The sequence below is a fragment of the Bombina bombina genome, chromosome 6 (genome assembly GCF_027579735.1).
Source record: "Bombina bombina isolate aBomBom1 chromosome 6, aBomBom1.pri, whole genome shotgun sequence".
Taxonomy (NCBI): domain Eukaryota; kingdom Metazoa; phylum Chordata; class Amphibia; order Anura; family Bombinatoridae; genus Bombina; species Bombina bombina.
The window spans coordinates 1,046,366,824-1,046,384,164 of NC_069504.1; the positions used below are offsets into that span (position 1 = coordinate 1,046,366,824).

The 17,341-nt window shown below is 42.7% G+C and overlaps 1 protein-coding gene across 1 annotated transcript in view; it reads left to right on the forward strand.

Annotated features, from left to right (window-relative positions):
- DDX11 (DEAD/H-box helicase 11) overlaps nucleotides 1-17,341 on the forward strand; it is a 552,545-nt gene that overhangs the window by 378,796 nt on the left and 156,408 nt on the right. Inside the window, exon 15 of the mRNA XM_053718816.1 lies at nucleotides 15,799-15,843. Coding sequence (XP_053574791.1) covers nucleotides 15,799-15,843 — 45 coding nt within the window. The remainder of the gene's footprint in view (nucleotides 1-15,798; nucleotides 15,844-17,341) is intronic.

Below are 17,341 nucleotides of genomic sequence, written 5' to 3' on the forward strand. Positions count from 1 at the left end.
GTTTTAAATAGGATTAATTTAGTTAATTTTAGGAATATTATTTTGTTTAATTTAATTTAAATTATATTTCTCCAACATAGGTGTGTCCGGTCCACGGCGTCATCCTTACTTGTGGGATATTCTCTTCCCCAACAGGAAATGGCAAAGAGCCCAGCAAAGCTGGTCACATGATCCCTCCTAGGCTCCGCCTACCCCAGTCATTCTCTTTGCCGTTGTACAGGCAACATCTCCACGGAGATGGCTTAGAGTTTTTTAGTGTTTAACTGTAGTTTTTATTATTCAATCAAGAGTTTGTTATTTTGAAATAGTGCTGGTATGTACTATTTACTCAGAAACAGAAAAGAGATGAAGATTTCTGTTTGTATGAGGAAAATGATTTTAGCAACCGTCACTAAAATCCATGGCTGTTCCACACAGGACTGTTGAGAGCAATTAACTTCAGTTGGGGGAACAGTGAGCAGTCTCTTGCTGCTTGAGGTATGACACATTCTAACAAGACGATGTAATGCTGGAAGCTGTCATTTTCCCTATGGGATCCGGTAAGCCATGTTTATTACGATCGTAAATAAGGGCTTCACAAGGGCTTATTAAGACTGTAGACTTTTTCTGGGCTAAATCGATCATATTTAACACATATTTAGCCTTGAGGAATCATTTAATCTGGGTTTTTTGTAAAATAATATCGGCAGGCACTGTTTTAGACACTTTATTCTATAGGGGCTTTCCCTAATCATAGTCAGAGCCTCATTTTCGCGCCGGTATGGCGCACTTGTTTTTGAGAACAGCATGGCATGCAGCTGCATGTGTGTGGAGCTCTGATACATAGAAAAGTCTTTCTGAAGGCATCATTTGGTATCGTATTCCCCTTTGGGCTTGGTTGGGTCTCAGCAAAGCAGATTCCAGGGACCGTAAAGGGGTTAAATATAAAAACGGCTCCGGTTCCGTTATTTTAAGGGTTAAAGCTTCCAAATTTGGTGTGCAATACTTTTAAGGCTTTAAGACACTGTGGTGAAAATTTGGTGAATTTTGAACAATTCCTTCATGTTTTTTCGCAATTGCAGTAATAAAGTGTGTTCAGTTTAAAATTTAAAGTGACAGTAACGGTTTTATTTTAAAACGTTTTTTGTACTTGGTTATCAAGTGTATGCCTGTTTAACATGTCTGAACTACCAGATAGACTGTGTTCTGAATGTGGGGAAGCCAGAATTCCTATTCATTTAAATAAATGTGATTTATGTGACAATGACAATGATGCCCAAGATGATTCCTCAAGTGAGGGGAGTAAGCATGGTACTGCATCATTCCCTCCTTCGTCTACACGAGTCTTGCCCACTCAGGAGGCCCCTAGTACATCTAGCGCGCCAATACTCCTTACTATGCAACAATTAACGGCTGTAATGGATAATTCTGTCAAAAACATTTTAGCCAAAATGAACACTTATCAGCGTAAGCGCGACTGCTCTGTTTTAGATACTGAAGAGCATGACGACGCTGATAATAATATTTCTGAAGGGCCCCTAACCCAGTCTGATGGGGCCAGGGAGGTTTTGTCTGAGGGAGAAATTACTGATTCAGGGAACATTTCTCAACAAGCTGAACCTGATGTGATTACATTTTAATTTAAGTTGGAACATCTCCGCATTCTGCTTAAGGAGGTATTATCCACTCTGGATGATTGTGACAAGTTGGTCATCCCAGAGAAACTATGTAAAATGGACAAGTTCCTAGAGGTGCCGGGGCTCCCAGAAGCTTTTCCTATACCCAAGCGGGTGGCGGACATTGTTAATAAAGAATGGGAAAGGCCCGGTATTCCTTTCGTCCCTCCCCCCATTTTTAAAAAATTGTTTCCTATGGTCGACCCCAGTAAGGACTTATGGCAGACAGTCCCCAAGGTCGAGGGAGCGGTTTCCACTTTAAACAAACGCACCACTATACCCATAGAGGATAGTTGTGCTTTCAAAGATCCTATGGATAAAAAATTAGAAGGTTTGCTTAAAAAGATGTTTGTTCAGCAGGGTTACCTTCTACAACCAATTTCATGCATTGTCCCTGTCGCTACAGCCGCATGTTTCTGGTTCGATGAGCTAATAAAGGCGGTCGATAGTGATTCTCCTCCTTATGAGGAGATTATGGACAGAATCAATGCTCTCAAATTGGCTAATTCTTTCACCCTAGACGCCACTTTGCAATTGGCGAGGTTAGCGGCTAAGAATTCTGGGTTTGCTATTGTGGCGCGCAGAGCGCTTTGGTTAAAATCTTGGTCGGCTGATGCATCTTCCAAGAACAAGCTACTTAACATTCCTTTCAAGGGGAAAACGCTGTTTGGCCCTGACTTGAAAGAGATTATCTCTGATATCACTGGGGGTAAGGGCCACGCCCTTCCTCAGGATCGGCCTTTCAAGGCAAAAAATAAACCTAATTTTCGTCCCTTTCGTAGAAACGGACCAGCCCAAAGTGCTACGTCCTCTAAGCAAGAGGGTAATACTTCTCAAGCCAAGCCAGCTTGGAGACCAATGCAAGGCTGGAACAAGGGAAAGCAGGCCAAGAAACCTGCCACTGCTACCAAGACAGCATGAAATGTTGGCCCCCGATCAGGGACCGGATCAGGTGGGGGGCAGACTCTCTCTCTTCGCTCAGGCTTGGGCAAGAGATGTTCTGGATCCTTGGGCGCTAGAAATAGTCTCCCAAGGTTATCTTCTGGAATTCAAGGGACTTCCCCCGAGGGGGAGATTCCACAGGTCTCAGTTGTCTTCAGACCATATAAAAAGACAGGCATTCTTACATTGTGTAGAAGACCTGTTAAAAATGGGAGTGATTCATCCTGTTCCATTAAGAGAACAAGGGATGGGGTTCTACTCCATTCTGTTCATAGTTCCCAAAAAAGAGGGAACGTTCAGACCAATCTTAGATCTCAAGATCTTAAACAAGTTTCTCAAGGTTCCATCGTTCAAGATGGAAACCATTCGAACTATTCTTCCTTCCATCCAGGAAGGTCAATTCATGACCACGGTGGATTTAAAGGATGCGTATCTACATATTCCTATCCACAAGGAACATCATCGGTTCCTAAGGTTCGCATTCCTGGACAAGCATTACCAGTTCGTGGCGCTTCCTTTCGGATTAGCCACTGCTCCAAGGATTTTCACAAAGGTACTAGGGTCCCTTCTAGCTGTGCTAAGACCAAGGGGCATTGCTGTAGTACCTTACTTGGACGACATTCTGATTCAAGCGTCGTCCCTTCCTCAAGCAAAGGCTCACACGGACATTGTCCTGGCCTTTCTCAGATGAACGTGGAAAAGAGTTCTCTATCTCCGTCAACATGGGTTCCCTTCTTGGGAACAATAATAGACTCCTTAGAAATAAGGATTTTTCTGACAGAGGCCAGAAAAACAAAACTTCTAGACTCTTGTCGGATACTTCATTCTGTTCCTCTTCCTTCCATAGCTCAGTGCATGGAAGTGATCGGGTTGATGGTAGCGGCAATGGACATAGTTCCTTTTGCGCGCATTCATCTAAGACCATTACAACTGTGCATGCTCAGTCAGTGGAATGGGGACTATACAGACTTGTCTCCGAAGATACAAGTAAATCAGAGGAACAGAGACTCACTCCGTTGGTGGCTGTCCCTGGACAACCTGTCACAAGGGATGACATTCCGCAGACCAGAGTGGGTCATTGTCACGACCGACGCCAGTCTGATGGGCTGGGGCGCGGTCTGGGGATCCCTGAAAGCTCAGGGTCTTTGGTCTCGGGAAGAATCTCTTCTACCGATAAATACTCTGGAACTGAGAGCGATATTCAATACTCTCAAGGCTTGGCCTCAGCTAGCGAGGGCCAAGTTCATACGGTTTCAATCAGACAACCATCAGGGGGGAACAAGGAGTTCCCTAGCGATGGAAGAAGTGACCAGAATCATTCTATGGGCGGAGTCTCACTCCTGCCACCTGTCTGCTATCCACATCCCAGGAGTGGAAAATTGGGAAGCGGATTTTCTGAGTCGTCAGACATTGCATCCGGGGGAGTGGGAACTCCATCCGGAAATCTTTGCCCAAGTCACTCAGCTGTGGGGCATTCCAGACATGGATCTGATGGCCTCTCGTCAGAACTTCAAAGTTCCTTGCTACGGGTCCAGATCCAGGGATCCCAAGGCGGCTCTAGTGGATGCACTAGTAGCACCTTGGACCTTCAAACTAGCTTATGTGTTCCCGCCGTTTCCTCTCATCCCCAGGCTGGTAGCCAGGATCAATCAGGAGAGGGCGTCGGTGATCTTGATAGCTCCTGCGTGGCCACGCAGGACTTGGTATGCAGATCTGGTGAATATGTCATCGGCTCCACCTTGGAAGCTACCTTTGAGACGAGACCTGCTTGTTCAGGGTCCGTTCGAACATCCGAATCTGGTTTCACTCCAGCTGACTGCTTGGAGATTGAACGCTTGATCTTATCGAAGCGAGGATTCTCAGATTCTGTTATCGATACTCTTGTCCAGGCCAGAAAGCCTGTAACTAGAAAGATTTACCACAAAATTTGGAAAAAATATATCTGTTGGTGTGGATCTAAAGGATTCCCTTGGGACAAGGTTAAGATTCCTAAGATTCTATCCTTCCTTCAAGAAGGATTGGAAAAAGGATTATCTGCAAGTTCCCTGAAGGGACAGATTTCTGCCTTGTCTGTGTTACTTCACAAAAAGCTGGCAGCTGTGCCAGATGTTCAAGCCTTTGTTCAGGCTCTGGTTAGAATTAAGCCTGTTTACAAACCTTTGACTCCTCCTTGGAGTCTCAATTTAGTTCTTTCAGTTCTTCAGGGGGTTCCGTTTGAACCCTTACATTCCGTTGATATTAAGTTATTATCTTGGAAAGTTTTGTTTTTAGTTGCAATTTCTTCTGCTAGAAGAGTTTCAGAATTATCTGCTCTGCAGTGTTCTCCTCCTTATCTGGTGTTCCATGCAGATAAGGTGGTTTTACGTACTAAACCTGGTTTTCTTCCAAAAGTCGTTTCTAACAAAAACATTAACCAGGAGATTATCGTACCTTCTCTGTGTCCGAAACCAGTTTCAAAGAAGGAACGTTTGTTGCACAATTTGGATGTTGTTCGCGCTCTAAAATTCTATTTAGATGCTACAAAGGATTTTAGACAAACATCTTCCTTGTTTGTTGTTTATTCCGGTAAAAGGAGAGGTCAAAAAGCAACTTCTACCTCTCTTTTTGGATTAAAAGCATCATCAGATTGGCTTACGAGACTGCCGGACGGCAGCCTCCCGACAGAATCACAGCTCATTCCACTAGGGCTGTGGCTTCCACATGGGCCTTCAAGAACGAGGCTTCTGTTGATCAGATATGTAGGGCAGCGACTTGGTCTTCACTGCACACTTTTACCAAATTTTACAAGTTTGATACTTTTGCTTCTTCTGAGGCTATTTTTGGGAGAAAGGTTTTGCAAGCCGTGGTGCCTTCCATTTAGGTGACCTGATTTGCTCCCTCCCTTCATCCGTGTCCTAAAGCTTTGGTATTGGTTCCCACAAGTAAGGATGACGCCGTGGACCGGACACACCTATGTTGGAGAAAACAGAATTTATGTTTACCTGATAAATTACTTTCTCCAACGGTGTGTCCGGTCCACGGCCCGCCCTGGTTTTTTTAATCAGGTCTGATAATTTATTTTCTTTAACTACAGTCACCACGGTACCATATGGTTTCTCCTATGCAAATATTCCTCCTTAACGTCGGTCGAATGACTGGGGTAGGCGGAGCCTAGGAGGGATCATGTGACCAGCTTTGCTGGGCTCTTTGCCATTTCCTGTTGGGGAAGAGAATATCCCACAAGTAAGGATGACGCCGTGGACCGGACACACCGTTGGAGAAAGTAATTTATCAGGTAAACATAAATTCTGTTTTATGTTAGGGGGGTGTTAGGGTTAGGGTTAGAGTTAGGTTTAGGGGTTAATAATTTTATTATAGTAGCGGCGACGGTGCGGGCGGGAGATTAGGGGTTAATATTTGTAGGTAGGTGGCGGCGATGTTAGGGAGGGCAGATTAGGGGTTAATACTATTTATTATAGTGTTTGCGAGGCGGGAGTGCTGCGGTTTAGGGATTAATACATTTATTATAGTGGCGGCGAGGTCCGGTCGGCAGATTAGGGGTTAATAAGTGTAGTTAGGTAGAGGTGACGTTGGGGGGGGTGCAGATTAGGGGTTAATAGGGATGATGTAGGTGGCGGCGGTGTCCGGTCGGCAGATAAGGGTTTAATAATATAATGCAGGTGTCAGCGATAGCGGGGGCGGCAGATTAGGGGTTAATAAGTGTAACAGAAAAAGAAATGGCAGGCACTGCAGACCAGGTGGAATTGCATATAAAAAGTCCCAATTCGAAGATAAATACGGTAAATACCAATCCAAATACAAGGGACCAAAGTGAAGGTGACTCACAATAGGTAAGGGTGGCACACAGGGGACTGTCTGGCGCATTTCACGCCCCCTACAGGCGCTTACTCATAGACACAGTATAGGTAAGACTAGGATGCTATAAATACACATGTAGGCAATTAATTAAGAGTGGGAATTAACCCTATGTAACCCGGACCAAACAGGACCAGGCCTAAAACAGTGTATGTTTATACTATAGCAAGCAAAAACATATATATACAAGCAGGGATCAAGGGGAAAGTTATACAATCTGAATGTATATATTAGTACTCTGGTGTGTTCCAGGTGTTAGTTTTTTTTTCAGCCCAAACTGCCCCATTGTTTCCTATGGGGATATCGTGCACAAGCACGTTTTCCCAGCTTTCCGCTACCGTAAGCAACGCTGTTATTGAGGGTTGAAGTGGAGCTAAATTTGGCTCAACGCTCCCTTTTTTGAGCCTAACGCAGCCCCTCAGACAACTCTAAATACCAGCGTTGTTTGAAGGGTGCGTTGGGAAAAAAAGCAGCGTTAGCTACGCGGGTCTTTACCGACAAAACTCTAAATCTAGCGGTATGTATTTTTGCATTATATAAATTGGACAAATACTTTGACACATGTATATTTTTTTAATGATCTCGTGTTTTTGTATGTAGGGACATTAAAGTCCTGGTAGCCCCAACACATCTGTTTCACTTACTAACACAATCCACTATTAATTTTTAAAGCACATAAATATTTCATAAGATTAAGAGAAAATATATATTTTATTAATCACATATTTTCTACATCCTCTGTGCCCCTTACATTGGCAGTGATGCTTAAATATTCTTAACATTATCCAATGAGGTCTAACTATTTCCGTTTTATGTAAGTTCAGTAAATGTATTTTTTGTCCTAGATCCGAGTTTTTAGTTTCAGAAAGATAATTAGAAATTAAATCACAAAAACAGAAATGTCTATATCTTGGCCTATAACCTATTCACCAGTTGAGATTCCCTTTCTAAAGGGGTCATGGACAGAAATAACCTCGTCCCTTTTACCTATGTAACCCTTATCTGAGCTCCCATACTAATTCCTACTTCTGGACAACATAGGTACACAGAGAAAACTCTTGTAAGTATTGTCTAGGTTATAGACCAAGATATAGAAATTTATATTTTTGAGATTTAAACTTTAATTATCTTGGCCAACCTATTCAATACTTGCCAGGTGAGAGAATGCCAAGCAATATATCGTATTGACAATAGGGAATGGGAACGATGAAACATACACAAATATGATATGAATGCAAAAATAGAGATTTATTTAAGAAACAAAAGAGCTCAGGATTTTCCTTCCAAACTTAAGAGGATGTTTGTAAGACATCCAGCTTATAATGTGACACAAATGTGTGTAGAGTTTTCCATACAGCTGCTTGACATGTATCGGAAATAGTGGCATCATTTTGAAATGCTCAAGATGTAGAGACTGCCCTTGTGGCGTGTGCCTTGATTCCAGGAGGAACTGGCAAATAATTCAACTTCTAAATGTTTGTAGTGTAGGTGGCGCTAAAAATACACTAAGTATACCTAGCAGTGGGTTGATAAACCAACGATACAATGTTTCAGCAAAATATCTATCTTAGGACAGTTTCATATAAATCTTCATATCAACTCTCATATAAACCTTCTGATTCAATAATTGGAGGTAACAAGTGCCTGGATTAGAAATATGTACAATTTTTATTCTCAAGTAAATAATATAAAAAGGTAAAAACACAATATAAAAAACGCAATATAAATAATCAAAGTAATCTCTCATACGATTGGCCCACACTCTTCATTCACAACCGCTTCTAAATTAAATCGCTATTACAAAGGATGTTGGCGATTCTAGAACAATATACTGCTACAAATGAAAATATTGCTAATATGAAAATGATAGTAAACCCTCAAGGTTAATGGTAAAAGAGATACACTTCTAAGATTAATATGCAAACATACATAAAATGGTATTCGTATGACTATCTGGCTGGGGTTCTATTTCCTAGAATCGCCAACATCCTTTGTAATAGCGATTTAATTTAGAAGCGGTTGTGAATGAAGAGTGTGGGCCAATCGTATGAGAGATTACTTTGATTATTTATATTGCGTTTTTTATATTGTGTTTTTACCTTTTTTATATTATTTACTTGAGAATAAAAATTGTACATATTTCTAATCCAGGCACTTGTTACCTCCAATTATTGAATCAGAAGGTTTATATGAGAGTTGATATGAAGATTTATATGAAACTGTCCTAAGATAGATATTTTGCTGAAACATTGTATCGTTGGTTTATCAACCAACTGCTAGGTATACTTAGTGTATTTTTAGCGCCACCTACACTACACACATTTAGAATCTTTTATTTTTAACTACCTAGGAAGGAGGTAGTACCAGAGGTTGGCTAAGTGGGAGTCTAGCGCTCCTCTCAACTACTTTTTATAACTCCAAATAATTCAACTTGTAAATCTTAGAGTAAGACTGTGTAATCCAAGAGGAAATGGTAGACTTTTCTGGAGGTTGACCTTTTCTGTTCATGAGAAGAATAACAAACGATCTATCCGTTCTTCTGAATTCTTTAGTCTTATCAATGTAATAGTGAAGACATTGTGCCAGATACAAGATATAAAATAGTTTCCCATCAACTAGCTTTGAAGGGGAAAAAAAGATGGTAGAACAATGTCTTTAGAGGAATGGAAGTATGAAACCACTTTTGGTAGGAACTCCAGAACCATTAACAGTCAAATTCCACAATGATTGTAATTTCAAAGGTTCAAAATGAACTGTCATTAAAGGGATACTAAACCCATTTTCTCCAACATAGGTGTGTCCGGTCCACGGCGTCATCCTTACTTGTGGGATATTCTCTTCCCCAACAGGAAATGGCAAAGAGCCCAGCAAAGCTGGTCACATGATCCCTCCTAGGCTCCGCCTACCCCAGTCATTCTCTTTGCCGTTGTACAGGCAACATCTCCACGGAGATGGCTTAGAGTTTTTTAGTGTTTAACTGTAGTTTTTATTATTCAATCAAGAGTTTGTTATTTTGAAATAGTGCTGGTATGTACTATTTACTCAGAAACAGAAAAGAGATGAAGATTTCTGTTTGTATGAGGAAAATGATTTTAGCAACCGTAACTAAAATCCATGGCTGTTCCACACAGGACTGTTGAGAGCAATTAACTTCAGTTGGGGGAACAGTATGCAGTCTCTTGCTGCTTGAGGTATGACACATTCTAACAAGACGATGTAATGCTGGAAGCTGTCATTTTCCCTATGGGATCCGGTAAGCCATGTTTATTACGATCGTAAATAAGGGCTTCACAAGGGCTTATTAAGACTGTAGACTTTTTCTGGGCTAAATCGATTCATTATTAACACATATTTAGCCTTGAGGAATCATTTTATCTGGGTATTTTGATATAATAATATCGGCAGGCACTGTATTAGACACCTTATTCCTTAGGGGCTTTCCCAAAGCATAAGCAGAGCCTCATTTTCGCGGCGGTGTGGCGCACTTGTTTTTGAGAGGCATGGCATGCAGTCGCATGTGAGAGGAGCTCTGATACTTAGAAAAGACTTTCTGAAGGCGTCATTTGGTATCGTATTCTCCTTTGGGCTTGGTTGGGTCTCAGCAAAGCAGATACCAGGGACTGTAAAGGGGTTAAAGTTTAAAACGGCTCCGGTTCCGTTATTTTAAGGGTTAAAGCTTCCAAGTTTGGTGTGCAATACTTTTAAGGCTTTAAGACACTGTGGTGAAAATTTGGTGAATTTTGCACAATTCCTTCATGTTTTTTCGCAATTGCAGTAATAAAGTGTGTTCAGTTTAAAATTTAAAGTGACAGTAACGGTTTTATTTTAAAACGTTTTTGTACTTTGTTATCAAGTTTATGCCTGTTTAACATGTCTGAACTACCAGATAGACTGTGTTCTGAATGTGGGGAAGCCAGAATTCCTATTCATTTAAATAAATGTGATTTATGTGATAATGACAATGATGCCCAAGATGATTCCTCAAGTGAGGGGAGTAAGCATGGTACTGCATCATTCCCTCCTTCGTCTACACGAGTCTTGCCCACTCAGGAGGCCCCTAGTACATCTAGCGCGCCAATACTCCTTACTATGCAACAATTAACGGCTGTAATGGATAATTCTGTCAAAAACATTTTAGCCAAAATGAACACTTGTCAGCGTAAGCGCGGCTGCTCTGTTTTAGATACTGAAGAGCATGGCAACGCTGATACTAATATCTCTGAAGGGCCCCTAACCCAGTCTGATGGGGCCAGGGAGGTTTTGTCTGAGGGAGAAATTACTGATTCAGGGAACATTTCTCAACAGGCTGAACCTGATGTGATTGCATTTAAATTTAAGTTGGAACATCTCCGCATTTTGCTTAAGGAGGTATTATCCACTCTGGATGATTGTGACAAGTTGGTCATCCCAGAGAAACTATGTAAAATGGACAAGTTCCTAGAGGTGCCGGGGCTCCCAGAAGCTTTTCCTATACCCAAGCGGGTGGCGGACATTGTTAATAAAGAATGGGAAAGGCCCGGTATTCCTTTCGTCCCTCCCCCCATATTTAAAAAATTGTTTCCTATGGTCGACCCCAGAAAGGACTTATGGCAGACAGTCCCCAAGGTCGAGGGAGCGGTTTCCACTTTAAACAAACGCACCACTATACCCATAGAGGATAGTTGTGCTTTCAAAGATCCTATGGATAAAAAATTAGAAGGTTTGCTTAAAAAGATGTTTGTTCAGCAGGGTTACCTTCTACAACCAATTTCATGCATTGTCCCTGTCGCTACAGCCGCATGTTTCTGGTTCGATGAGCTGATAAAGGCGGTCGATAGTGATTCTCCTCCTTATGAGGAGATTATGGACAGAATCAATGCTCTCAAATTGGCTAATTCTTTCACCCTAGACGCCACTTTGCAATTGGCTAGGTTAGCGGCTAAGAATTCTGGGTTTGCTATTGTGGCGCGCAGAGCGATTTGGTTGAAATCTTGGTCGGCTGATGCGTCTTCCAAGAACAAGCTACTTAACATTCCTTTCAAGGGGAAAACGCTGTTTGGCCCTGACTTGAAAGAGATTATCTCTGATATCACTGGGGGTAAGGGCCACGCCCTTCCTCAGGATCGGCCTTTCAAGGCAAAAAATAAACCTAATTTTCGTCCCTTTCGTAGAAACGGACCAGCCCAAGGTGCTACGTCCTCTAAGCAAGAGGGTAATACTTCTCAAGCCAAGCCAGCTTGGAGACCAATGCAAGGCTGGAACAAGGGAAAGCAGGCCAAGAAACCTGCCACTGCTACCAAGACTGCATGAAATGTTGGCCCCCGATCCGGGACCGGATCTGGTGGGGGGCAGACTCTCTCTCTTCGCTCAGGCTTGGGCAAGAGATGTTCTGGATCCTTGGGCGCTAGAAATAGTCTCCCAAGGTTATCTTCTTGAATTCAAGGGACTTCCCCCAAGGGGGAGGTTCCACAGGTCTCAGTTGTCTTCAGACCACATAAAAAGACAGGCATTCTTACATTGTGTAGAAGACCTGTTAAAAATGGGAGTGATTCATCCTGTTCCATTAAGAGAACAAGGGATGGGGTTCTACTCCAATCTGTTCATAGTTCCCAAAAAAGAGGGAACGTTCAGACCAATCTTAGATCTCAAGATCTTAAACAAGTTTCTCAAGGTTCCATCGTTCAAGATGGAAACCATTCGAACTATTCTTCCTTCCATCCAGGAAGGTCAATTCATGACCACGGTGGATTTAAAGGATGCGTATCTACATATTCCTATCCACAAGGAACATCATCGGTTCCTAAGGTTCGCATTCCTGGACAAACATTACCAGTTCGTGGCGCTTCCTTTCGGATTAGCCACTGCTCCAAGGATTTTCACAAAGGTACTAGGGTCCCTTCTAGCTGTGCTAAGACCAAGGGGCATTGCTGTAGTACCTTACTTGGACGACATTCTGATTCAAGCGTCGTCCCTTCCTCAAGCAAAGGCTCACACGGACATCGTCCTGGCCTTTCTCAGATCTCACGGATGGAAAGTGAACGTGGAAAAGAGTTCTCTATCCCCGTCAACAAGGGTTCCCTTCTTGGGAACAATTATAGACTCCTTAGAAATGAGGATTTTTCTAACAGAGGCCAGAAAAACAAAACTTCTAGACTCTTGTCGGATACTTCATTCCGTTCCTCTTCCTTCCATAGCTCAGTGCATGGAAGTGATCGGGTTGATGGTAGCGGCAATGGACATAGTTCCTTTTGCGCGCATTCATCTAAGACCATTACAACTGTGCATGCTCAGTCAGTGGAATGGGGACTATACAGACTTGTCTCCGAAGATACAAGTAAATCAGAGGACCAGAGACTCACTCCGTTGGTGGCTGTCCCTGGACAACCTGTCACAAGGGATGACATTCCGCAGACCAGAGTGGGTCATTGTCACGACCGACGCCAGTCTGATGGGCTGGGGCGCGGTCTGGGGATCCCTGAAAGCTCAGGGTCTTTGGTCTCGGGAAGAGTCTCTTCTACCGATAAATATTCTGGAACTGAGAGCGATATTCAATGCTCTCAAGGCTTGGCCTCAGCTAGCAAGGGCCAAGTTCATACGGTTTCAATCAGACAACATGACAACTGTTGCGTACATCAACCATCAGGGGGGAACAAGGAGTTCCCTAGCGATGGAAGAAGTGACCAAAATCATTCTATGGGCGGAGTCTCACTCCTGCCACCTGTCTGCTATCCACATCCCAGGAGTGGAAAATTGGGAAGCGGATTTTCTGAGTCGTCAGACATTGCATCCGGGGGAGTGGGAACTTCATCCGGAAATTTTTGCCCAAGTCACTCAGCTGTGGGGCATTCCAGACATGGATCTGATGGCCTCTCGTCAGAACTTCAAAGTTCCTTGCTACGGGTCCAGATCCAGGGATCCCAAGGCGGCTCTAGTGGATGCACTAGTAGCACCTTGGACCTTCAAACTAGCTTATGTGTTCCCGCCATTTCCTCTCATCCCCAGGCTGGTAGCCAGGATCAATCAGGAGAGGGCGTCGGTGATCTTGATAGCTCCTGCGTGGCCACGCAGGACTTGGTATGCAGATCTGGTGAATATGTCATCGGCTCCACCTTGGAAGCTACCTTTGAGACGAGACCTTCTTGTTCAGGGTCCGTTCGAACATCCGAATCTGGTTTCACTCCAGCTGACTGCTTGGAGATTGAACGCTTGATTTTATCGAAGCGAGGATTCTCAGATTCTGTTATCGATACTCTTGTTCAGGCCAGAAAGCCTGTAACTAGAAAGATTTACCACAAAATTTGGAAAAAATATATCTGTTGGTGTGAATCTAAAGGATTCCCTTGGGACAAGGTTAAGATTCCTAGGGTTCTATCCTTCCTTCAAGAAGGATTGGAAAAAGGATTATCTGCAAGTTCCCTGAAGGGACAGATTTCTGCCTTGTCGGTGTTACTTCACAAAAAACTGGCTGCTGTGCCAGATGTTCAAGCCTTTGTTCAGGCTCTGGTTAGAATTAAGCCTGTTTACAAACCTTTGACTCCTCCTTGGAGTCTCAATTTAGTTCTTTCAGTTCTTCAGGGGGTTCCGTTTGAACCCTTGCATTCCGTTGATATTAAATTATTATCTTGGAAAGTTTTGTTTTTAGTTGCAATTTCTTCTGCCAGAAGAGTTTCAGAATTATCTGCTCTGCAGTGTTCTCCTCCTTATCTGGTGTTCCATGCAGATAAGGTGGTTTTACGTACTAAACCTGGTTTTCTTCCAAAAGTTGTTTCTAACAAGAACATTAACCAGGAGATTATCGTACCTTCTCTGTGTCCGAAACCAGTTTCAAAGAAGGAACGTTTGTTGCACAATTTGGATGTTGTTCGCGCTCTAAAATTCTATTTAGATGCTACAAAGGATTTTAGACAAACATCTTCCTTGTTTGTTGTTTATTCCGGTAAAAGGAGAGGTCAAAAAGCAACTTCTACCTCTCTCTCTTTTTGGATTAAAAGCATCATCAGATTGGCTTACGAGACTGCCGGACGGCAGCCTCCCGAAAGAATCACAGCTCATTCCACTAGGGCTGTGGCTTCCACATGGGCCTTCAAGAACGAGGCTTCTGTTGATCAGATATGTAGGGCAGCGACTTGGTCTTCACTGCACACTTTTACCAAATTTTACAAGTTTGATACTTTTGCTTCTTCTGAGGCTATTTTTGGGAGAAAGGTTTTGCAAGCCGTGGTGCCTTCCATTTAGGTGACCTGATTTGCTCCCTCCCTTCATCCGTGTCCTAAAGCTTTGGTATTGGTTCCCACAAGTAAGGATGACGCCGTGGACCGGACACACCTATGTTGGAGAAAACAGAATTTATGTTTACCTGATAAATTACTTTCTCCAACGGTGTGTCCGGTCCACGGCCCGCCCTGGTTTTTTAATCAGGTCTGATAATTTATTTTCTTTAACTACAGTCACCACGGTACCATATGGTTTCTCCTATGCAAATATTCCTCCTTAACGTCGGTCGAATGACTGGGGTAGGCGGAGCCTAGGAGGGATCATGTGACCAGCTTTGCTGGGCTCTTTGCCATTTCCTGTTGGGGAAGAGAATATCCCACAAGTAAGGATGACGCCGTGGACCGGACACACCGTTGGAGAAAGTAATTTATCAGGTAAACATAAATTCTGTTTTTTTTTTCTTTCGTGATTCAGATAGATCATGTAATTTTAAGCAACTTTCTAATTTACTCCTATTATCAAATGTTCTTTGTACTCTTGCTATCCTTATTTGAAAAAAGCAGGAATCTAAGCTAATGAGCCGGCCCATTTTTGTTTCAGCACCCTGGATAGTGCTTGCTGAATGGTGGCTACATTTAGCCACCAATCAGCAAGCGAAACCCAGGTGCTGAACCCAAAATAGTCCGGCTTTGGGTTTAATATCCCTGTACAAACAATTCCAGAATTCAAAGTGCAAAAAAGTCAAATTTATTAGGGGTTTATAGTTTTATTAGGTTTATTGCCATATGGGTTAATGGCGGATTAGGGGTTAATATACTTTATTAGTTATTGCGGTGGGGGTTGGCGGTTGACAGGTAGATTGATATTGCGCATGCGTTAGGTGTTTTCAGGCAGTTGCGGGAGTTACGGGACTTTCATACTCAGGGCAAGGCTTGCTCTGTGCCTTCCTATGTGTGTCGAGGTGAAAATGGAGTAAAATTTCTCTATTTTCGCCGCGTAAGTCCTTGCGCTGAATATGTCATACCGATGTGCGACGCGGTTCTATGTTAGCTTATGGGAGTAAAAATTGCGGTCGATGGGTAAAATATTAGCGCTGCATTTATATGCGGCGCCGTATATATGATACTATATCATGTGGTATTTTGTTTTACAGGAAACTTGAAACAGAATCCAAACTTTCAGACTGTACCAAAAGATGGTGAGTGAATCTTATCGCAGAAATTATATTTAGTATTTGTTATTATTAATATATATATATATATATATATATATATATATATATATATATATATATATACGCGCGTATATATACAGGGAGTGCAGAATTATTAGGCAAGTTGTATTTTTGAGGATTAATTTTATTATTGAAACTGAATAGTTTTGGAAGTAGTTTTTAGTTTGTTTTTAGTTATAGCTATTTTAGGGGGATATCTGTGTGTGCAGGTGACTATTACTGTGCATAATTATTAGGCAACTTAACCAAAAACAAATATATACCCATTTCAATTATTTATTTTTACCAGTGAAACCAATATAACATCTCAACATTCACAAATATACATTTCTGACATTCAAAAACAAAACAAAAACAAATCAGTGACCAATATAGCCACCTTTCTTTGCAAGGACACTCAAAAGCCTGCCATCCATGGATTCTGTCAGTGTTTTGATCTGTTCACCATCAACATTGCATGCAGCAGCAACCACAGCCTCCCAGACTCTGTTCAGAGAGGTGTACTGTTTTCCCTCCTTGTAAATCTCACATTTGATGATGGACCACAGGTTCTCAATGGGGTTCAGATCAGGTGAACAAGGAGGCCATGTCATTAGATTTTCTTCTTTTATACCCTTTCTTGCCAGCCACGCTGTGGAGTACTTGGACGCGTGTGATGGAGCATTGTCCGGCATGAAAATCATGTTTTTCTTGAAGGATGCAGACTTCTTCCTGTACCACTGCTTGAAGAAGGTGTCTTCCAGAAACTGGCAGTAGGACTGGGAGTTGAGCTTGACTCCATCCTCAACCCGAAAAGGCCCCACAAGCTCATCTTTGATGATACCAGCCCAAACCAGTACTCCACCTCCACCTTGCTGGCGTCTGAGTCGGACTGGAGCTCTCTGCCCTTTACCAGTCCAGCCACGGGCCCATCCATCTGGCCCATCAAGACTCACTCTCATTTCATCAGTCCATAAAACCTTAGAAAAAGCAGTCTTGAGATATTTCTTGTCCCAGTCTTGACGTTTCAGCTTGTGTGTCTTGTTCAGTGGTGGTCGTCTTTCAGCCTTTCTTACCTTGGCCATGTCTCTGAGTATTGCACACCTTGTGCTTTTGGGCACTCCAGTGATGTTGCAGCTCTGAAATATGGCCAAACTGGTGGCAAGTGGCATCTTGGCAGCTGCACGCTTGACTTTTCTCAGTTCATGGGCAGTTATTTTGCGCCTTGGTTTTTCCACACGCTTCTTGCGACCCTGTTGACTATTTTGAATGAAACGCTTGATTGTTCGATGATCACGCTTCAGAAGCTTTGCAATTTTAAGAGTGCTGCATCCCTCTGCAAGATATCTCACTATTTTTGACTTTTCTGAGCCTGTCAAGTCCTTCTTCTGACCCACTTTGCCAAAGGAAAGGAAGTTGCCTAATAATTATGCACACCTGATATAGGGTGTTGATGTCATTAGACCACACCCCTTCTCATTAC